The 23,488-nt window shown below is 38.2% G+C and overlaps 1 protein-coding gene across 8 annotated transcripts in view; it reads left to right on the top strand.

The window, feature by feature from the left end:
• Positions 1–23,488, top strand: part of NSMCE2 (NSE2 (MMS21) homolog, SMC5-SMC6 complex SUMO ligase) — a 270,105-nt gene that overhangs the window by 55,185 nt on the left and 191,432 nt on the right. For all 8 annotated transcript variants that reach the window (XM_077944027.1, XM_028852907.2, XM_015145978.3 and 5 more), the window contains one exon: positions 982–1,088. In XM_077944027.1, the coding sequence (XP_077800153.1) occupies positions 982–1,088 (107 nt within the window). The remainder of the gene's footprint in view (positions 1–981; positions 1,089–23,488) is intronic.

Consider the following 23,488-nt stretch of genomic DNA (forward strand, 5'->3'; position numbering starts at 1 on the left):
TTTTCCCTGTTCTGCTTCATGGCCAAGGCTAACCTCCCTTTGGTCCCAGGGAGCAGTGAGAGATTACTTTTGGTTCATCTTTATACAAAGAGTTGAGATCTCAGCTTACTGTGGGATAGTATGTGACTTTGGCATTCTGTTGCCCCACTTCTCATTTTTGTTTTATTCTAGATTTTGCCCTGGTTATTTCTTACTACCTTGTGACTCTTTTTTTTAAGATTTTTTTTTTCCTGCTGTATCTGATATCTTTGGTTGTTTTCTTTTTTCTTTCTTTCTTTCTTTTCTTTTTTTTCTTTTTGAGACAGAGTCTCACTCTGTTGCCCAGGCTGGAGTGCAGTGGCATGATCTCAGCTCACTGCAACTTCCATCTCCTGGGTTCAAGCAATTTCCAGCTAATTTCTGTATTTTAATAGAGGTGAGGTTTCACCATGTTGGCCAGGCTGGTCTTGAACTCCTGACCTCAAGTGATCTGCCTGCCTCGGTCTCCCAAAGTACTAGGATTACAAGCGTGAGCCACCGTGCCCGGCTGCTGTCTTTGGTTGTTTTCATTAGGAAGATTGGTCCAAGTAATCTAGCTCAGCGTTATTAAAAGTGAGAATCTTCCCTATTTGACCTTTAACAATCCTTCACAGTTTATGCAGCAGATATAAGACTGAGCTGCTTAATGGATGAGGGAACTGAGGCTGGGAGAGGTATAGTTGGTTGGTTGATTTAAGATCATATAAGTAAGGGCACAGCCTGGAACTCCTGAATACAAGTCTTTTCTTCTTTCCAGCCTACCACTGCCTTTGAGCTGTCTTCTACTGAGTGTATTCTTAGAATTTTGAATGAAGCACCGTATGGTGAGGAGGTTTTTTAAAAGATGTAATAACTACACAAAATTATTTAGACCATTGACTGATGTAGATTATATTGATGCAACATTTTCCAGATATGGCATTTTAAGTGGAAAATAATAATTGCAATTTTTTTTTCTTTCAGCTGAAGTGAGTAGTGATTATAGTATGGACAAGGCAATGGTTGAATTTGCTACAATGGATCGGCAACTAAACCATTATGTAAAGGCTGTTCAATCTACAATAAATCATGTAAGTTTATGCTACTCCCTGGTTATATATTTGGTTACAACTCACTGACCAAGAGGTAGAAACACAAAATCAAAATTTTTCTCTAACCTTTAATGTTTCCTTATCCTTAGTGTAGCAGCTATTAAATTCCTCTAAATTTGGACGTCTCATAAAATTGGAATCCTAAGTATTTTCCTGGCTAGGCCACTTAGGTTGATTAGCATATTAAATCTATTTTAGATTGCTTGCGATTTTTTTGTCTCAAAATTTTAGTGTAAGCCTCCTTTGAATGTGATGCAACTTGTTTTTATTGTTCTATTTGCTTAAACATACAATTGAGACCAGGTTTAGTTACTCATTCTCTAACTTTAATATGCATCTGTTGCCAAATTCTTAGAATCAGATAATATGGAAGAATTTTAGAGCAAGTTTAAAAATAAAGAAGATCGGTATTTTGGTTTTTCCAGAAGCCAAACTTATCTTTGTTGACTCCAGCTGTCACAGGAACAACACATAAGGCAGTTAAGGTGGGAACATAGCAACATCCTTTTCAGTAGTACTGTGTTGAGTAAGAAATGAGCAATACGATTGCAGTAATGTTTCTGAGAAGTCCTTTGTCCTCTGAGCAGTGGAAACTCCCTGTTGAACTGATTGTGTATACCTGTGTAATAGGGTGTCTTGTATTTCTGGTTTCATTATTTGCCTTTTCTTACTTACAGCTGTGGGAAAATTCCAAAAATCAATTATTTTACAAAATGGGTGACTACTCAGTAGAAGATATATTTTTAAATAATGTTTAATACCTAAGCCAATGAAATGAGCATTATATAGTTATTATAAGCTTTTTTTAATGGTTAGTATTTAACTATAGTATTTGACTAACTTTAAGAATATCACCTATATCCAAATAATAAACTCATTCAGCTTGTAAAATTTTGATGTTTCTGGCTATTGTGACTGTTAATCCTGGTCTTATGAATATTTCTTCCATAGGAAAATATGACAGTGCCGTCATGTTGACATCATATTTGAAACTGGACAGCACTTAGACTAGAGGCTTTCAATTTCAGCTGAACCCTAGAACCAGCCAGTTTCTGAACTCTCAGAGATTCTGATTTCATTAGTCTGGAGCAGGACTGGGACACCAGTATTTTTTAGAAACTCATTCTAATGTGCATCCAAGGGTGAAAACCACTGACTTAAAAGAACAAGGCTGACTTTATAGAAGAAAGTCAAGTGTTTACTCCCAAAGATTAGAGTTAGGCTTGTTGTATGGGTCAATCTTGCTTTGACCCTTACGTTCTGTGGCACTTACTTGATAAGGCTTTCTATCTTTAACTTTCATACTGTGCAAATGCAATAGCACAGTGTATATTACAGATAAGAAAACAAGATTTTTGGAGTCAAAGAACTTTATGTTGATTTTTTTTCCCTATTAAACTCTAGGATTTGCAGATACTTACAGTATTTTTACATCAAGAATTGAACTCTTGGTTGGGCGTGGTAGCTCACACCTATAATCTCAGCACTTGGGGAGGCCAAGGCTGGCGGATCAACTGAGGTCAGGAGTTTGAGACCAGTCTGGCCAACATAGTGAAACCCCATCTCTACTAAAATACAAAAATAAGCCAGGTGTAGTGGCATGCATCTGTAATCCAAGCTACTCAGGAGGCTGAAGCAGGAGAACCACTTGGACCCGAGAGGTGGAGGTTGCAGTGAGCCGAGATCACGCCAGTGCATTCCAGCCTGGGCAACAGAGCGAGACTCTATTAAAAAAAAAAAAAAAGAAAAAAAAGAACTTTTCCTCCTTCAGAACATCAAGTCACTCATTAAAAAAAAAAAGTTTAAAACTTCTCACTCTTTCTCCCATTCAGTAGTTAACGACATTTCTTTCATCTTGAGGTTTCATCTCATTATCCTCAAATAGGGAAGATAGATTTTATCTCACTTTTCAGCCCTAACCTCACACTAGAATAGACTGGAACAACTTGGATTTAGTGATTCCGATGCTTATCAGGAAGGTCCCTGTTCTTTTATAGGAGGAAAAAACATATTTATTTTTCTTTTATGATACAAAGAAAGGTATGCTCTCTATGCAAGCTGGATACCAGACCAAGAATAATAAATATAATTTCATAAGGTTTCTAAGACTTGACATTATATGGGGATATAATGGGGATATGATCATTTTTAGGGAAATGTTTTACATCACTTGATGTACTTGAAGCTAAGGGTACTGCTATCTTATTGCTTGTTTTGGTGAGGGATAAGAATGAGCAGCAGCTTGGGAGGGGCCAGGATAATATACTTGTTTAGAAACAGCAGTGGTCTAGGGATCTGAAGCTTTTCCAGTCCTGGTTGTTCTACTTTCTGAGTTACGATCCCTGGTCAAGAAACCTAACCTCTTGAAACCTCATGTTCTTTGTAAAATTCCTGGCCTGTGTATTTCACAGAACAATTATGTGAATCAGATTAGATAATGTATATCAAAATGCTTTGGCATTCATCAAATTTGATGGGGCTGTAGGATAATATATTATTGCAAACTCAAATTTCCAAACAGAACTCGTTAGAGAGATGGAACAAAATCTTCTAAAAATCTAGTATTTTGTTTTGCTCACTTTATTTCAGGGTATTTTTTTGGCTTTGACCTGTCCTATTCTGGAATTCAAGAGTCATATAGGATTAAGTATAAGCTACTTAACTTATTGCACAAGGTAGTCATGGCCTCTAAGATGAATGAGTTGTTTTAAGTAAGATTATTTTTTTACAAGGCAAATAATGGGAACCCATACAAGTCCCAGTTAACCCACTGCTCTGTCATAGACTTTTGCAAACTGTGATACTTCCATTACTATAATATTTGCCTAGATTTGGATCTACCCTGTGGTCTTTCTGTTTATGAATTTTTATATAGTCATAGAAAGTTGATATAAAAACTTTTTTAATCATTAAAGAGCATTTGAGTTTATTATTTAAATAGACATCTCTCTTCCACTCTCATCTTCTTAGAATTCTAAAGATTATGCTCCTTTTGAAAAGTTGTGGAAGTTTACTTTGGAACCTCAGAGGTATGGGTCAACTTACCAACAATCCCTGGGAAGTCCCTTTGGCAATTAGCAGAAGTTCTCGTGTTGCCTTCCATTGTCTCTCAAGAAAATAGGGCTACTATAGTCCACAGTGCCCAAAGATTTTGTTTGGAATTGGCATCTGTTTTAGTGCTCTGAAACTTTAAAAAAAAACAAGGACTTCATTCCAGCTAGTTTGTTGACAGAATATTATGCGGTGAACACTAAAAAAATTCTCAAATAGTCTCTAAGTCATTTATAAAGACTTTCAGGTTAAATGGGTTTTATACCTGTCACAACTCTTTAAAAACTTCGTTTAGATCCTCGGAGAGTTCTATATGAACTTTTTTGATATTTTCAGTCATAAGACCAACATGTCATATCAGTGTTTTTAGAGTTATAAGACAGTACACAGATACATACTTTTTTTTAATCACTATTACTGCCACGGAAAAAACTGTTTTCTCAGTTTCATATTGAGAACAGAATGATGTTCTGAACACTAGACTTCTGTTGACCTAATGTTTCCTCCCTTGCTTTCTACGCTTTTATTGAGTACATTGAAGAGACACTATTGGCTGACTTTTTGTTTTTCAGTTTTCATAAATAAATGAATAAATTTATGAACATTTGAATAAATATTCAAATAAATGCTTGAATAAATATTTACTGAACAGCCATGTGCAGGCACTTCTAGTTGCAAGAAATAGGAAGTCAATCAACAAAGTCCAGATGACCTTCACCTCAGGATACGCGAAGTCCAGAACAGAAGACAAATATTTTACAAATGTTATTTAATGACTGTTGTGGTGTGTGCTACAAATTAAAAATAAAGCATTCAGGGAGAGTTAATAACCCAAGGGCAATAATGTCTTCAAGGCAGGGAAAAATTGGGAGACTCCTTCTGGAGGAAATGATATTTAAGATTCAAGGCAAGTGAGTCTCAACATGGGAAATATGATATATTCTATGTGACTTTTGCATGAAATGGAAGGATCTTATTTCTGATTGTCTTGATGTCAGCTTCAGAGTGCCTTAATCAATTCAAAGACTTATTGTGAAAATGAGACCAGAGAAGGCCTACCTTTATATATAGAAAGTTAATGTTAATAGAATAGTTGAGTAACCTATCTAAGGTTGGTCAGTGATTCATTTATTAATAGATTTTTTTGAGTGCCTACTATGTGCCAGGAGCTATGCTTAGTAATGCAAGTCATGGCAGTAGTTGATTTAAGAATTATTTTATTATCAGTATCCTACTTCTTAAACAGGGGTTATCTCTCTTGAAATGAGACTTTGTATTGAGTATTGAATAAACCCAGTGATAGTACTGTGTGTTTCTGATTATATGTTTATGATTGTTTTAAACTAAACCTATAGTCCCAAACTGTGGGCTTCAAATTGCTCAGGGTAGGTTTGGACAGTGAACACCAGTTTATTTCAGGGAATCTTCACATCCATTTTTAGGTATGTGCTTTTTCAAATAAGAGGTGACAAATCCAACCACTATCATGCGGGTAGTCCTTGCAATGTTTTTCTAACCTTAATTCTCACAGGGAAAATGATGGGAATGTAGCTAAATGAGAATGGCCCAACAAGTTCAGAGATTAGTGTCATATATATTTAGCAATTGATGATAAAATATACATCCTCTCAGCTAGGTGTGGTGGTGCATGCCTGTAGTTCCAGCTACTGAAGGGAACTGAAGTGGGAGGCTGAAGTGAGAGGATCGCTTGAGCCCAGGAGTTCAAGATCAGCCTGGACAACATAGTAAGACTCCATCTCTTTAAAAAAAAAAAAAAAAAGTTTTTGGTGATCAATATAGTCTCAGAGTTTAGCAAAAGTAACTAAAGCTTGAGAGTCACATTATACTTCAGCATTTATTATTTTTATTATGATCCTTAGTTGTATAGGTTTACTTTAAGACATTTTATCTCTTAAAATAATTTTCAAAAAGATAAAAAAAAGAATTTCAGATTTTACCTGGTTATTGTTCTTTTGGTATGTGCTACTTCTGGATGTTAATTTATTGAAAAATCCAAGTATGTCTTCACTTTCCTCTAATACCCTCTTTTATGCTACTTGCGTCTTATCAATTGTATAAGATTTTAAAGCATTTATATTGGATTACAGCCACGTATTTTTTTTTTTTTTATTTTTTAAGTCGATATTTTATAACAATTCCTACTAGAAGCCTGGTGAGGGAGAATATTTTTCTTTTTAACTGGAGCAAGTAGGTGCTAGGTTGGTCCATTTGTATGGTTTTTTATAAATCGGTTCATGGATATGCCCTATGTAGTGTGGTTTTTCACTTGATATGCTAACCTGAACATTTTATATGCCTTTTAAAACGAATGTGTTGAGAATTAGAAGAGAAGAAATGTACTTGATGTATGCTGTTGAAACCAAAGCAATCTTAGATACAATAAAGGAACAAGGTGGGTCAAAGGTATAGTTTATCTCAGCTCTGTCATTATGCAACAGTTTTGACTATTTTTGACATAGCACTTCCCTGTGCCTCCTTGCTGTTCACCCTTCATCACCTGATAAGTTTTACCTTTTTCTCACTGTGCAGTTACCTTAGTATCCACTACTTTAACATGAAATCCTATAGAGTATCTTGCAAGTTGGAAGTTACCATTTTAGTTAAACCAAATTTGGGAAGAATTTCTCCCTTAGAAAGCTAATAATTTATTTTCTAGTACCTGAAAGCAGTTCTAGGCCACAGGATGTCACCTATTATATATGACCACTTACTGAGTGAATATAAGAATACACCCCACTCTATTAAGCATTGTGAATCATTTACAAAAGAAGAGGGAGGGGGAATTTGTTCGGTGGCTATAAAATTTGAGGACAGAAGATTCCTGAGCGTGAGATAAATTACTGTTGTCAGCAGAGTAGCAAGAAGGTAGGAGGTGACAGGGGAGTGAAATTAGTGAAAAGCTCTTCGAGCCAGAGGGGAAAGTACTGGGAAACTCACCTCTTCTCTACTCCCTGCATCTGGCATTCTACAGTGATAGACAACTCTTAACATGTTTCTTATCAAAAGTTTTCAAGTGAGTTATATATGAGCCTTTTCATCTATAGGAACATTGCTCAGGTGTGGAAATTAACCAGAGAAAGAAAGTTGACTTTAGGTGTTCGCTCTTCAGACACTTGGAATGTGTCTATTTCTGTGATTACTGGTAATTAACTTCTGTTTCAGTGGTTTAGAACTCCCTGTACAGTTATTCTCAAATTAAGGTTGTGTTCGGTAACATTTTGCCTAATAAACAGAGATAGAGACAATTACTTCCGAATGTAGTATTCCACTAATTGAATTACCTCTAAGAAATAATCTAGATATAAAATTTCTTAGGTTTCAAAGTAACATAACTGCTAACAGGTGAAAATGTGTTATATTGAGACTGATTTTCACGGTTACTTTATAGAAATCCATCGTAGTGTTTTGGAGTTATTAAATGTTGGGTTTTAATCAGAATTATAAAGCAATTACACTTTACTGGGCCTTAATGTGCCTCTAGTGCAGCATTTTCAAGAGTTTGCTCCATAATACTAATTAATCAGGATGTGAATAAGTATAATAGGAGAATAGGATTTTGTGGTCAAATAAGTTTGGGGAATGCTTGATTAAAAGAATTTCCTTAAAGACTCCAAAGCCTTTAATGTGCTTTTATGCAACGTGATTCTCCAAAGGAAGAGGATATTCAGAAATTTTGTAAACTTAGTTAACTAGAAAATCTTTCTGGAGGAGGGACTGATACTCTTCAGAATCCACTTTGGGAAGTGCTGTTGTAGTTTCAACCCCCTAATTCTACAAAGGAGGCTATGAGATAGGTCCAGCACTCTGTGGCAGAGTTTTTGTGGCATCCAGAAAACTGGGAAGTATGTCAAACTCCCTTTGGAAATGAGCCTTAAAGATGTTTCCATGCTGAAGGTCAGGAAAAGGCCAGGCCCTTTCACCATTTCATTACTCCAACAGTGAGGAAGGGACAGTTTTTAAAAACATGCAGTGATTGCTTAGTCTGTGTTTGAAGCAAAGACCCCTCTGTGCAGTGATGATACGAGAGAGAGGAGAGAAGGAAATGTTTGAGAGGAAAAGAAGAGAGGGGCTTACAGAAGAGGCAGGAGACACACAGGAGCAGCAGAATGGGCAGGGAAGACATATGGATCTTTGAAGGGCCAGGCTCACCACAGCATTCCAGGTAGGCACTGAGGCGCCCAGTGTGATTATTAAACACCTTAGCCTCAGTGGCACCAGGTCATTCTAGCAGCTAATTCTTTGAATTACCCAAATGAGATGAATGTTCCTTAACACAGCAAACTCCTGATTATTTCTGACATTGTACATAGTCCACATACAGTATTAAACCCTTATTTTAGATGTTAATTTACCTTCCTTCTAACATCACACTTTTCATGTAATTAATAAGTATTAAAAAGCTTGAGGTTTAGGCCTTTCCCCACTAATTGGCAGTGGTGCTGAATGGGCTAACTGCAGAAGAGAGATGGGGAGATAGACTGAACTGGGGAATGGATCAGTAAATGTTAAAATTCAGTGTAAAATGAATGCATTTTTCAGCATAGAGTTGAAAGCACAGTAGTCACTGGTTGTCTACAGTTTCACTTTCCACTGTTTCAGTTATCTGTGGCCACCTATGATCCAAAAATATTAAATGGAAAATTACAAAAATAAACAATTCAAATAAGTAAATAGCACCTTGTTCTGAGTAGTGTGATGAAACCTTGTGCCTTGCTGCTCTATCCTGTCTTCATCACAAGAGGAGGGATGAGTACAGTACAATAAGACATGTTGAGAGCAAGAAAGATTATATTCACATAACTTATTACAGGATACTGTTATAATTGTTCTATTTTTCTATTATTGTTAATCTCTTGGCTGTGCGTAATTTATAAATTAAACTTTATTGTAGATATGTATGTATAGGATAAAACATAGTCATACAGTAATGAACCACATAACAATATTTCAGTTAACAAGGGGGCCATACATACATGATGGTGGTGCCATAATATTATCTTATACAGTATTTTTACTGTACCTTTTCTGTGTTTATGTATGTTTAGATACATAAATAGTTGTCATGTTACAGTTGCCTACAGTACTCAGTATACTAACATGCTGTACAGGTTTGTAGCCTAGGATTAATAGGCTTCCTATAGAGCCCAGGTGTGTAGTAGGCTGTTCCATCTAGGTTTGTATAAGTACACTCCATGATGTTCCACAGCACTGCCTCGTTTCTTAGAAAGTATCCCCATCGTTAAGCAGTGCATGACTATACAGGGTTCGGTACTATCTGGGGTTTTAGGCATCTACTGGGGGTTTTGGAATGTATCTCCTGTGGATTAGAGTGGACTACTGGAGTTGCTTATTAGTCTCTAACTGTTCAGTCGGTGGATCACTTGAGGTCAGGAGTTCGAGACCAGCCTGGCCAACATGGTGAAACCCCGTCTCTTCTAAAAATACAAAAAAAGCTGGGTGTGGTGTCATGTGCCTGTAGTCCCAGATATTGAGAGGCTGAGGCAGGAGAATTGCTTGAACCCAGGAGGCAGAGGTTGCAGTGAGCCATGATCGCACCACTGTGCTCCAGTCTGGGTGACAGAGTGAGACTGTCTCAAAAAAAAAAAAAAAAAAACCTTGTTCAGTTGGTGCCAATAGTATGTTTAGTCCAATAAAGATACAAAAGCCTCTTAACACAGGTACACAAATAGCTACAAAAAAAATTTAACAGTGAAATAGTTTGACAGAGACAATAAAAACGTGCATAGGAAATTCAGAGTAAGGGAAAAGAGTCTTTGCTTAAATTCTGGCTTTCGTGCCCTCTAACTCTGAGCCTCAGTTTCTTCTTAAAATCGGGTTGATAATTTAGGTCATAGAGTTCTAGTAAGGATGAAAGTGATAGCATGAAAGCACCTAAAACAGTTCCATCACACTAATTTATAAGGTTGCCTAGAACGTTCTGTAAAGGAGAACTCATTTCCCTGGACCAAATTCAAATACTACCTGAAAGGGAATTTTGAGTTAAAGTTTGAAGGGTACAGTGAGCAGCAGGAAACCATCGGGAAAGGCTAGAGATGATGTTCCAAGAGAGGCTGAAGGAAGGGCTTCTTTCCTTGGAAAGGAGTTCTCTGATAGTTGGGGGTGGCTTGGGTATGGAACTTAGTGCTCAAAGTGTTGTGACCAGAAAGGATTGTTCAGAATCAGGGGAAATGGGCCAATGCAGAGGCCAGTGAACAACGTGACATTTGGCCAGCTGGATTTGAACTTCCCTGATAGTCACCCTCCCTATGTCTATAACAATGAAAAAGATACCGCACCCTTTAATATGTGATCATTAATAGCGATGAGGGGGTCGTTCTAGAGATAAGAACCAGACAGCAAAGTAAACATTCACAGTTTTTAATTCAGGAATAACTTTTAGTGTTTTCTTAGACATTTTGCTGAAATGAAGACTGAGGAAATTAAGCCCTAAAATGTATTTCTCTCTGTGCACAAGTACACAATCATGCTGTTTATTAGACCTATCTTGCTTACATCTTTAAGTATTTTTTATTTACTTTATTAGTAACACTCATTTGAAAAAGTAATTAGGAGAGAAAAATGTGTTGGATTTAAGCCTCTGATGTGTCATATGCAGGTTGTCAGCTCTGGTTCAAGTGTGTAATCTCTATATATTGTTGACAAGTGAGAGAGCGAGAAGCATAAAAATGGAGAGCATGTGAATGGATTTTACTTTTTCAAGTCCCTGTGTGAGTTTGCAGCTGTGCTGGTAAGGAAAAGTTCTTTGATTGTGCAGTGGAGCCAGTGCCCAGTGAACTGTCCTTGGGAGAATGGAGAGGATTTCTTTCCATTGTTTCTCTCTTACAGCATAAAGTTTCTGGTAATGGTGGCACTTTCCTTCTTTTGTGTTGTGGCCAGTGTGATATTTAAACCACTAAAGCTTTAAGAATTTTATTTTTTTCCGGACTTCCTTTTTTTAAAAAAATATCTAATAATATAGCATTCTTTAGTGAAAATTGTTATGTTTATTTATCATGGGTTAGAGTAATGCAGTCAGTTATTATGAATAGTTTTAAATTTAATTATCTCTTTTATCCTTTATTTCATCTTCAAATAATCATTTAATCATCTTCTCGTGGAAGCTGATATTCAGAAAGATCAAGTCAGTATTACTTAAAATTGGAAACAGTAAAGGCCGGGCGTGGTGGCTCACATCTGTAATTCCAGCACTTTGGGAGGCTGAGGCGGTTGGATCATCTGAGGTCAGGAGTTCGAGACCAGCCTGGCCAACATGGTGAAACCCCACCTCTACTAAAATACAGAAATTAGCCAGGTGTGGTTGTACATGCCTGTAATCCCAGCTACTCGGGAGGCTGAGACATGAGAATCACTTGAACCCAGGAGGCAGGGGTTGCAGTGAGCCGAGACTGCACGACTGCACTCCAGCTTGGGTGACAGAGTGAGACTCTGTCTCAAAAAAAAAAAAAAAAAATTGGAAACAGTAACCAGAAAAGTAGAATATGATTGCACCACACGATTGATTTCCAGACATTCTGACTTGCTTGCTGTTTGCCTTCCCTTTGGCTGATACCTGCAAGGTCTTGCATGCTTTTCTGCCTGCCTTCCAGTTGCCTCGGCTATTTGTGGTTCTTGGAGTGCCATTGGCACCACGAAGCAAGTCCTCTCTACCCATCAGGTCACTCTTTGTCACCCTGAGGTTTGCCCACGTGAAATACTAAATAGGAGCTTTAAGTGGAATAAATTTTGGGTGTGCTCAAAGAATTCTTCTCTTGCAGAATCAGAAATTGAATTTGACACATTAAGTATAGTTAGGCCATGTTTTGAAAAGCTGCAGCAATACTTCTCAGGGTGTTGGTTAAAAAAAATTTAATTGTTTAAAAATAAAAATTAAAAGCTTCAGCAAAAACATCATATGCTCAATTTTTTCTTGGAAGAAATTCTTGTTACTGCTTAAAGGACCTATAAATAATGTAGGTGAAACTGAACATGTTATACTACATGTTTTATAATAGTAATGGAACTGCTCTCAGACTATAGAATTAAACTGTTTTGGCTTTATAGTGTAAAGTGTCATATATGGTCCTGTTACAATGGTAAACTGTCTAGTGTTAGAGTTAAATTTAATTAATGAGTTTTTTTTTTTCTATGCCTACCCACTGAATAGCTGTGTGGCCATAAGCAATTTTCATAGACTCTATGCACGCTTGCAAAATCAGCTTAGTAATAATATCTGCCCTTCATATCTTAAAGTGATTTCTTGATTAAAAAAATGAGATAACATTATGTGAAAGTACTTGGGAGGTAAGAGTGCTATATAAGGGCAAGGTCTTACTGTTCTGTCCTGTTAACTTTTAACTTCTTTCTCTTACCACAAAAACACCTACCACAGGCTGATTTAAATTGGTGAACTCTTTCCTCTAAACCACCTAAACTTGGAATAAATGGCGATAAACGTTCCTTGTATTTATTTTCCCAACTCACAGCTTAAACTGGAAGGGAAAAGTGTATAAGATTCACATTTACCTTTTGACTTTAGCCATCTTTTTCATAAAGGTTTATTCCTGCCTACCATCCTGCCCCCTCACAATTTTGCATAAATCTCATGTAACAGTTCAACAAGTGACTGGTGTAGACTGGGCCTGCTTCGTCACTGAGTCACTTTATTATGAAACACTTAAAGTTGAACATCTGTCTATAACAATGAGGAAATAATGTTAAACAGTTTATACTTTCTAAGGCTAGGCTTAGTGGCTCACGCTTGTAATTCCAACACTTTGGGAGGCCGAGGGGGGAGGATTGCTTGAACCTGGGAGGTTGAGACCAGCCTGGGCAACATGGAAAAACCCTGACTCTACAAAAAAAATTAAAAAATAAAAGTAAATAATTTAAAAATTTATACTTTCTGATCTGATGGTTTTCATGACTAACTCATCAGACAGCAATGAAAAGTGAAATTAATAAAAATTCACAAAGCCAGATATAATTAGTTAAAAATAAAGTCCGAATGAGCCATAATCACCTTTACTTCCCTCTTCCCATTTTGTAAACAGTTGCTATTTGATTGATAAGCATTTCCAGCTGAGAAATAATCTTCTAATCCATGTTCTTCTACCAGGCTGTGACCTTGGGCAAGTCACGTAACTTCTGTATGTCAGCTTCCTCATTTCTAAAATGGGGTAATAATAGTACTTGTCCTACATACCTCATTGGGCAATTGTAGATAAAACGAGATTGTAGATAGGAATGTTTTCACCACCCCTCTGCCCCACAAAAGTGAAAGGTGGTTATATAGTTACCACATACAGACCCCATCTGACAACCCATATCTGAATGCCCACAAGGCTAAAGAGTGAAAGAAACTTTCTGATTCTACCAACAAGGATGGGAAGGGAGTCCCTGTTAGCTCTTGGAGGAAGAAAGATACATTCCCAGTGTTCAGATCTCTGAATCAAATTCTGGAACACAGTTTCCCAGAGAAATGACAGTCAGTGGCTGTGTTTCCAGGCTAGCCAATAAAAAAGAAAAAAAGAGATTTAACCGTAAATAGTTCATTGTAATCTAATTTCTATAAAGCTGTTAACAAAGCCCACTTGTAGTATGAATATTAGCTTGGTGTTTGTTTCAAGAATGTTGGAGGCCTTAGCCCAGGTCTGGATAAGATAGTGAATCCACCTCTCTTCTAGCTTCCCCACTTATTTAATATTTGCACAGGGCTTCCTTAAGCCAGATTTATAAATATCATCAGTTCATACTCCAGTCTCCTGGCCCTTTGACTGAAATTCTGAAACCAACATTCTTTCCGCCAGTGAAAGGGTGAGAAGCCCTTTTAGGTCCCCCGTCCCTTTAATGAGCACAGTGACCTTACAAAGTTAGGAAAGGTAACTGTTGTTGACTCTGAGCTTCAAGAAGGTTAAGGGACTTGCTCAGATCACTTGGTTAGTCTCAAGAGGTGAGACTCGAACCTCAGTGTTTTGACATGTAATTCAAGGCTGTTTTCATGACAGTTCTGTTTCAAGATGGGTGCTATTCATTGAATTCACTTTTTGAGTTGTAGTTTTCAGTTGAGAGTAAGAATGTTTTTAGGGAGCCTTGGTTATAAAGTATATTTATGATTTTGTACATTTCTTATTGTAAATTTTCCAGAGGTAAAGTTTTGGGAAATTTAGTCCAAACAAAAAGTGACTCCTCACACTGATGTGGCATGTGTTAGAGAGGGATTCTGTTAGAATTAAAGAACTATTTGAAGCAAAGAATATTGTTACATGTTACAGTTATATTAAAAAGAAGAAAAACTTCTGAAAAGCCAGTAGTATTCACCCCTTTAAAACTTTGTTTGTGTTATATTTTTAAAGCGATAGTGCTATGAATATGAAGGAATTTTAGGAATTTAAAGTAAAATAAAAATGAAATAAACTTTTTTCTAGCTTTAATGATATGGTTTATGTTTCTATGTATTAAAATATTCAGTTCTTGCCATAATAATAGCAAGCCTAGCTAACTTGTCTCCAGTGCTTGTTATGAGCTAGGCGGTATTCAGTTATCTCCGGTTGAATAATTGTTTTCTTCTTGCCGGGTTAGCCTGCAGATTTTTTCATGATCAATTCTTAGAAGCAGTGAGGGATAAGTCTCTATGATAGAAGACAGTGATAAGGTCCGTATGTGGCATTATATGGGACATGTAAAAATGTTTCACTGAATAGTGAAAAGGATACTGCAATGGGAGTCAGAAGACCAAACCTCCTCCTTGTTTCTCCCTGACCTAACAGTGTGACACTGGGTTAGTGACTTGTCTTCATAAACCTTCAATTTCGTTATCTGTAAAAAGAGAACAGTGATACCTTATAGGAATGTGGCAAGGATTAAATGAGATAATGTAGGTTAAGTGCTTAAATTATGCCTTCAAAAGATGAAGCCTCACGTAGCAGGCATTGAGAAAATATTAATTGCCTCTTTTCATCTTCATGCACAAGGTAGTTGTGAAATTAAATTGGAAAACAGAATATGAAAACTGGTTTAAAAACGTTTAAATGTCATTCTGATATAAGATAGTATTTTCCAATGAGTGCTGCCTTCTTCAGCACTTTCAGAGTAAAATATATGGGAGAATTAAGGAAACTGGATTATAACTAGAAAATCTGGATTTTACTGGGTGGCCATCACATCTGGAAACAGTGGTTTAATGATATTATCTTACAGTGCAATATGGAATAATAGTATATCTATTTGCAGACTTGGTGGCCACACTGTAGTCTCAGTTCCATCAGCTATTGTTTGGCTTGGAGAAGTAATTTAATCTCCCTAATCAATGAGAATCAGAATTATATACGTTATTTTCAGAAGTACTCTATATGTTAGGCAGCATCTAAGTGTGGTTTTTATTTTGTTTATTGTTTTAATTTTTCTATACTACAGCAGTTTTTTGATTAGGCTTGTGATAGATAGAATTCATTTTCATTTAGTCAGAAAATCTTTCTAAATGGAGGAGAATTAGAAGGCAAAAGGCAGTTTGATAGGTGTGCTAGTGGGAAGTAACTTCAAATATCAGGAAGCCACATTAATTACAGTGAAGGCAGTGCCAGAGATTTTGATAGGCTGCAAGATGGGAGTGAACAGAGCAGGTGAGCAGGTAAAGGATAAAGAGCATTAATAAACTGATGGAGTATTAAAAATTTCATAATCTTTATTGTGTTAGGTGAGATGTGATAACAGGGAAAAGATTCAGCCTCATATCCTTGGATTGCCCTCATTCTGGACTGTAGACATGTGGTACAGTGTAAAGAGAAGGGATTTGAAATCAGACTTACTATTTATTAGAAAACTCATGGCACTTTGGAAGTTAATTCATGGATTTGAAAAAATGTTATGATCTCAAAATAGATGTTTTTGCTTATCTTTTCAGTTACTATAGTCATACTAAATACGTTTTGTAGTTGTTTTGTTTTGAGACAGAGTCTTGCTTTGTCACCAGGCTGGAGTGCAGTGGCACGATCTCAGCTTACTGCAACCTCTGCCTCCTGGGTTCAAGAGATTCTCGTGCCTCAGCCTCCCAAGTAGCTGGGATTACAGGTGCATACCACCACACCTGGCTAATTTTTGTATTTTTAGTAGAGATGGGGATTCATCATGTTGACCAGGCTGGCCTCAAACTCCTGACCTCAAGCGGTCTCCCTGCTTTGGCCTCACAAAGTGCTGGGACTACAGGTGTGAGCCACCGCACCTGGACCTAAATAGATTTTTTTAAATGGATGCTTAGCAAGAACGGAAGAAAGAAACAATTCACATTTTCCTGTCTTTTTGGTGAATTAGTTCTTTTGATTCTTAAGATCCTCTAGTTGTGGAGGGTGTGACTGGAGGACCCAGGGAAGACGCTTCTGCTCCCATCTAGCTGGGGTACTCCCTAGTGGTCCCAGCTATGGAAGGCTGGTCTTCCTGCTTTAGAGTGCCTCAATAAGAAGGGACTTCCATGAGACTTAGCACTATTCCATCTCCATTCTCCCCGCAAGTCTTTTACATTCCTCAGGATAAATAACACAAAGTTGGCCAGGCTGGTGGCACGCACCTGTAGTCCTAGCTACTCATGAGGCCAAGGCAGGAGGATCACTTGAGCCCAGGAGTTTAAGGATGCAGTGAGTTATAAAGGTGCCACTGTACTCCAGCCTGGCTGACAGAGTAAGATGTTTCAAAAAAAGAGCACCACGCATGTAGATCCTCCTCCACTGTCTCCCACCTCATCTCCCCTCCACATGTACTCTCACACAAAGACTGGGGCAAGGCAGACTTCTTTCACTGTGCCTTTAGTGGCTGTTTCGATTCTAGTGCAAGATGGCTCTTTACCACCAGATAAGCTTTGGTATGACCAACCACTACTGAGTTGTGTAGTAAAGGGAGGTTTATCTAAATATGTAGAAGAAAGTTGAGATTCTCATTAGTTAGAAATTTGATTGCTGGAAATCTTGAATTTGATGTAAAACAGAATAAGCAGTTAGGAAAGGGAATGTAATGTAGGCTTTGTATATTGAGAGTTGCATTAAAAGAATTGCAAAGTCAAGGCCAGGCACGGTGGCTTATGCCTGTAATCCCAGGATTTTGGGAGGCTGAGGCAGGTGGATCATGAAGTCAGGAGATCGAGACCATCCTGGCCAACATGGTGAAACCCCATCTCTACTAAAAATACAAAAATTAGCCAGGTTCGGGAGGCTGAGGCATGAGAATTGCTTGAACCCAGGAGGCGGAGGTTGCAGTGAGCTGAGATCGCGCCACTGCACTCCAGCCTGGCGACTGAGCAAGACTCTGTCTCAAAAAAAAAAAAAAAAAAAAATTGCAAAGTCAATCCTAAGGCAAAGAGTCTATGAAAGAAATTATGCTAAAGGGATGGGAATAGTTTAGGCTAGATTGGGGAGAAAAATCAGTGGAATTCTTTTATTTTTTTCTTTTAAGTTTTTTTTTTTTTTTTTTTTTTTAGGAAACATGTTTTCTACATTAGAAATGCAAGCATTGGGGGAAGTTGTTTTCTCAGTGCCACATGCTGTGATGTCTTTGAGGAGGTGAGGACAGGAAAGGGTAGACAGAACTTTAATCCTTGATAGGAAAATATATGTTGAATGCCATCTGGGAAACTTCTCTGTGACTCATTTTGTCAACGTCGAAACCAAGCTGAAAGTCAGTTTGGTTGTTCAAAGGTCTCCGTAATCATATAGTTAGGGTTTTTCATTTGATAAATATTACCTGGCTTATCATTTCAAAACCTGTTGGAAGAATTTTTGAAATCACTAGTCGATGGGTTTAATTTCTGTGAAAGATTTTATATTTTTTTGTGGACTGCTCATGAGTTTAAGCTGTCTCTTCTTAAGAGCATAACGTCTATATCACAAGCTCATGAAGATTGTAGTGAATGGCAGCAAAACACTGTTCTTTGTATAAATGCTAAGATATGCTTAAATAGATTCCATTGACAAGCTCTTGGAAATTTCTGTGTTATAAGCTGCATTTAGAAGGAGTGAGAAAGGAAACACTGGGAGGAGGGTGGAAGAAAAGGAAAAATACTGTCTAGAGTCTTTTCTCCCAGTTGCCCTTTCTCAAATTGTCTGTTGAACTCCATGGACATTTGTCTTGGTTCATTTGGCCTGCTGTAATGGAATACCATAAACGGGTAGCTTATGAACAACAGACATGTATTTCTCACAGTTCTAGAGTCTGGGAAATCTATGATGAAGGTGCTGGCATGTTTAGCATCTGGTGAGGGCCTAGTTTCTGGTTCTTAGTGGCACCTTCTGCCTATGTCCTCACAAGATGGAATGAGAAAACAAGCTCTCGGGGGCCTCTTTTATGATGGCACCAGTCCCATTCATGAGGGCTTTGCCCTCGTGCCCTAATCTCTTCCCAGAGCCCTCACCTCCTAGTACTCACATCACCTGAGAGTTAGGATTTCATCATATGAATTTGGAGGGCACACAGGCTTTCAGACTATAGGTATAGTTTGGTGCTTTCAACCCTTGTTCTTCTTGTTACTTTGGCATGCCTATCTGACAAACAGAAGATACGTGGTAATAAGAATGAAACCTGTTTGTAATGCCTAGTGTGTCTAACACTGTTTGAGGTGCTTTATACACATTACCATGTATTCTCAACCAGGGTGTAGTAGATAATAAGAGCATTTTTGTGTAGATGAGGAAACTAGGGCTCGCAGTTATGTGACTCACCCAGGGTTACACACCTAGTAACAAATCCAGAGAATATTCTTCAGTCGTTCTCTTATTTGACCTCTCTGCTATTGATAACTGCTCCTTCCTTCCTGAATTTTAATTTTCCCCTGACTTTCATGACAACACATCTGTTTTTTCTTCTAGCTTCTGGTCACTCCTCCATAATCTCTTTGGTAGATCCTACTTCATCTCTTCACTCAGTAAAGCTTGCTATTCCTACCCGTTCTTTGATTTTCTTCCTTTCTCACACTGCATACTGTTCCTGAGAAATAGCATCTATGCTCATAACTTAAATTGCTGTCTTTATGCTGCTGAGTCCCAGATCTTTATTTCCATTCTAGATTTCTCATCTGAGAACCACACACATGAGCTTAGTGATAGATTTGACATTCTCCACTTAAATGTGCTATAGGCTTGTTAAATTCGTGTCCCACAGTGACGTTTTCCCCGTGATTTTCTCCTGGGATTCTGTAACTTCATAAATGGTAATATCATCTACCCAGTTTCTCCTATCAGAAATCTGTTGTCGTCCTTACTTCCCCTAGCTCCTAACATTTTACATTCCATCTCCAAATTTTCCTGCTTCTCAAATTAATTCACCTACCTCCATTCCCATGTTCACAGTCTTCAGTCCCTGTGGGCACACTGGCTGCACACAGTTGTTCTCTTCTCCTATGTTTCTTATCTGGTAGCCCACGACATCTTTCTAAAGTGAACATTTGATTTTTTTTTTTTGCCTGCCTTTTCCATAACTTTACCTTCTTCAGTTTTTCCTTGTTACTTTCAACTGTAAGCTCAAACTTCTTTACGTGGTATACAACCCCTCCTTACCTCTCTAGTCTCATTTTGTACTATTCTTTTACACTAGCTCTTTGAATGTTCTCTTGCCTCTGGCCTTAGCACACACTATCTACTGGGAGTGCTTTTTTTTCATTTCCAAATAGCTGACTCTTTCTTACTCTTCACAGACTGAGGCTAGCTCCTTTCTTACAGCCTGCTGTGACATCATCCCATCTCTGTTTGCCAAGTGGATTACTCTCATGTGCTCTCATAACATCATGAAGTTAATCATTTTTTCATAGCATTTGTAGCTGTAACCTAGTCCTCTCTCCAAAACCGCGTCTCAGACATATAACTGTCTTCTCTTCGTTTTCACTTTATTTCATCCTCATAGGCATTGCACATTTAACCTTCCAAAACTAAACCCTTGTTTTTCTCCAAAATCAGCTGTTCCTCCTGACTTCCCCATCTTAGAAAGTGGTAGTATTACTATTCCATTCCTTCCAAAACTAAACCCTTGTTTTTCTCCAAAACCAGCTCTTCCTCCTGACTTCCCCATCTTAGAAAATGGCAGTATTACTATTCCATTTTTAATTAGACCAAAATCCAGAGTTGCCCTTAGTTCCTTAATTTTTTCACAGCCCATACCCATATCCAGTCCATCAATAAACCTTATTCTTTCTTTTTTTTTTTTTTGAGACAGAGTCTTGCTCTCTTGGCCTCTTGGGTAGGCTGGAGTGCAAATGGCGCTATGTTGGCTCACTGCAAACTCCACCTCCCGGGTTCAAGCAATTCTCCTGCCTCAGCCTCCTGAGTAGCTGGGATTTACAGGCATGTACCACCATGCCCAACTAACTTTTGTGTTTTTAGAAGAGATGGGGTTTCATTATGTTGGCCAGGCTGGTCTCAAACTCCTGACCTCAGGTGATCCGCTTGGCTTGGCCTCCCAAAGCGTTGGGATTACAGACGTGATCCACCGCGCCTGGCCAACATTATTATTTCTGCCTACAACATGTATTTAGAGTTTGACCTGACCACCTCTCATTGTTTCTCCTACTGTCTCCCTAATCCATGCCATCATCACCTTTTACCTGGATACCTGCAGCAGCCTACTGACTGGTCTCCTGCTTCTGCTCCTCCTCCCTTAAAGTTCTCATCCTAACAGCCACAATGACCCTTTTAAAAAGAAAATCGGAAGTTCTTACTATTTTGTGCAAAACCTTCACACATCTCTCTCAGAATAAAAGCTTTACCCTCCGTCATCTGTCCCACTTCACACCGTGCTTTGATTAATACTTCTGACCTCATCCCCATTACTCCCCAAACCCTTTTTACTGTGACTCCAACTATATGGCTCACCCCCTCATTTTCTTTAGGTCTCTGGTTCAGATGTCATCTTTTCACTGAAGCCTGCCTTGACCATCCATCACAGAAGAGCTCACTCATCTTCACTCTGCTTAATTGTTCTCCATGGTACTTATTACCATTTGGCTAGTTACATATTTTCTTATTATTCTTCTACTCAAGTAGAATACTAACTCCACAAGGGCAGGAACTGGGTCTCTTGACAGATGTGTTCCCAGCATCTGGAGTAGTGTGTGGCTCCTAATAGGCTCTAAGTAAATAGCTGAGGTCTAGGGTAGTAGTTATGTCATGGACTTAGCAATATAACAGACCTGCTAATGCAGTGAGTCCCAGCTCCAATACTGAGCTCTTCAGCCACTTGTAGTTAGACCACTCCTTAGCTTCAGTTCCTAATCAATAACATAGGATGTATTCATTCTTACCTCTGATGTTATTTGTTTGGGGGAGGGTTAAATAAAATAATCTATGTGAAGTGCTTACCTCGGTACCTTGCCAATAATAGACAGTTGAGAGCAGCTGCTGCTACTTATACTGCTGTTAATTCTGATCAGATTACAGCATTTAAATTGCTTCTTGTTCATCTCTTCTACCAGATTTTGTCTGGCTGCATCTTAAACTTGCTATGATAATGATAACAACAATGTGACCGTAAGAATACCAGTAATAATAATAGCAGCTGTTATCATTTGAGTGCTTACAGAGTACTAGAAAGTATTCTCTATGTCAGCACTTCCCAGTGCCTCTTCCTGCAGTGATGGAAATGTTTTATATCTGCTGTGTCCAGAGTGGTAGTCACAAGCCACGTCCAAAGAGAGCTATTGAACACTGGAGCACTTGGCAGTGTGACCGAGGAACTCAGTTTTTAATTTTATTTAATTCATTTAGATTTTAATGACCATGTTGGCTACTGTATTTTAAAACTCTAAATTCTTTATCTACATTAATTCATGTAATACTCAAGGGTTAAGTAGATTATAGATGAAGAAATTGATTTTCTGAGTGGTGAAGTAACTTGCCGAAGATTACACAGCTAATACAAGGCAGAACTGGGATTTAAAGGTTAAATACCTAGATAATCTGGTTCCAGGGTCTGTTGCCAGCACCCTCTGTGCTGCACCTCCCTCGTGTCATTCTCAAGAATTAAAGTCTTACAGGCAAAGGACTGAGGTGGCATATCTGTATGCTTGCTGCAGGGAAAGCCAAGAGAATTTCTGGTTCTTACTGCAGTGAAATACTACTCCTAGGGTGAGAAATTCCCAGATTTAGGATAAATGTTCAAACAGTTCTAGACAGGTAAGCTTGGCTACTCAACCTCTGTGTATACTTTTTTCCCAGACTTAAATTTACAAAAATAGTGGCAGCAACAACAAAATGTTTCCTCCTAACGTGTTGCAGCTATTTTTTCTAAAAGTGAAAAACATGCTCTCCCCCTCCCCAAAAGGGGGAATGATACATCTCACCAGGTACCGTTTCCACCTTGAAGTCCAAAATATCTGAGCTGGGCTTATTCCTTTTGTTAAGGTTCCCTTATGTCACTCTACATCTAGTGAGCCACCAACTTATTTTTATAAAACATTAGGAGAGAAGGAGAAGGGGAAATTAGTTAAAAACATAAATGTGTGTATGTCAGACCAAATAATAAATATGAGTAGATACTTCAGTCTTAGCTTTTGCTATTGGTTCTGATCCAAAGTTGTATTTTTAACTCCCTTCCTCCATCGCTCATTCCATGTTCTTTTTGCCCTCAGCCAGCTTTCAGCTAATGGTAGATTTTTATCTGACTGACTTTTATCTGACAACACTTTAGACTGTCATTCATAGGTGGGGAAGGGGGCTTTGAGTCGTTGGTGGTCCTGCCTGTATGGAGTTGTTTCTATCTTCCATTATCTTTTACCGCTAGATGTGGTCAAACCAAGAGGTGTTCCAGATTCCAGACACATACTTCCCTTCTCTCATTCTGTTGCAGCAATCTTCTTTACCCTTGATAATCAAGATTCATTAACACAACCAATTCTGTCACCTCCCTTTTTGTCCCTGTTCTGTGTCATGAGGAGTTCAGAATTGCTAGGTTGCAGTTTAAGCTTCCAAGTCAGTGGAGGCATTGTTGAGTCCCTTGGTGAAATCATTCTTCACTTGGGTGCTGAGACTGTTAAACAAGCAGAACCAGAGGCGCAGTGATGGGGAATTGCAAGTTGGTCGTTAGGTGTGATGAGGGGGAGGAGAAGATGTGTAACTAATTCTGCTTCTGTCCCTTGGTTACTGGGCCCTGTATTATGGCTGTGGGGGAAGCAATGTTTTGTATTATTCACTGGTTCTGAGCATCTTGGGAGACACCACCCTATCTAATTTTATTTGGAACTGAATCTTCAGAAGATGATTTCAGCATTCTGAAAGATGATCTTCTAGATGATAGGGTATGTGGTAAGAACAGTAAATCCCATTAGCATCATTCCATCGTTG

Source organism: Macaca mulatta, chromosome 8, assembly GCF_049350105.2.
Source record: "Macaca mulatta isolate MMU2019108-1 chromosome 8, T2T-MMU8v2.0, whole genome shotgun sequence".
Taxonomy (NCBI): domain Eukaryota; kingdom Metazoa; phylum Chordata; class Mammalia; order Primates; family Cercopithecidae; genus Macaca; species Macaca mulatta.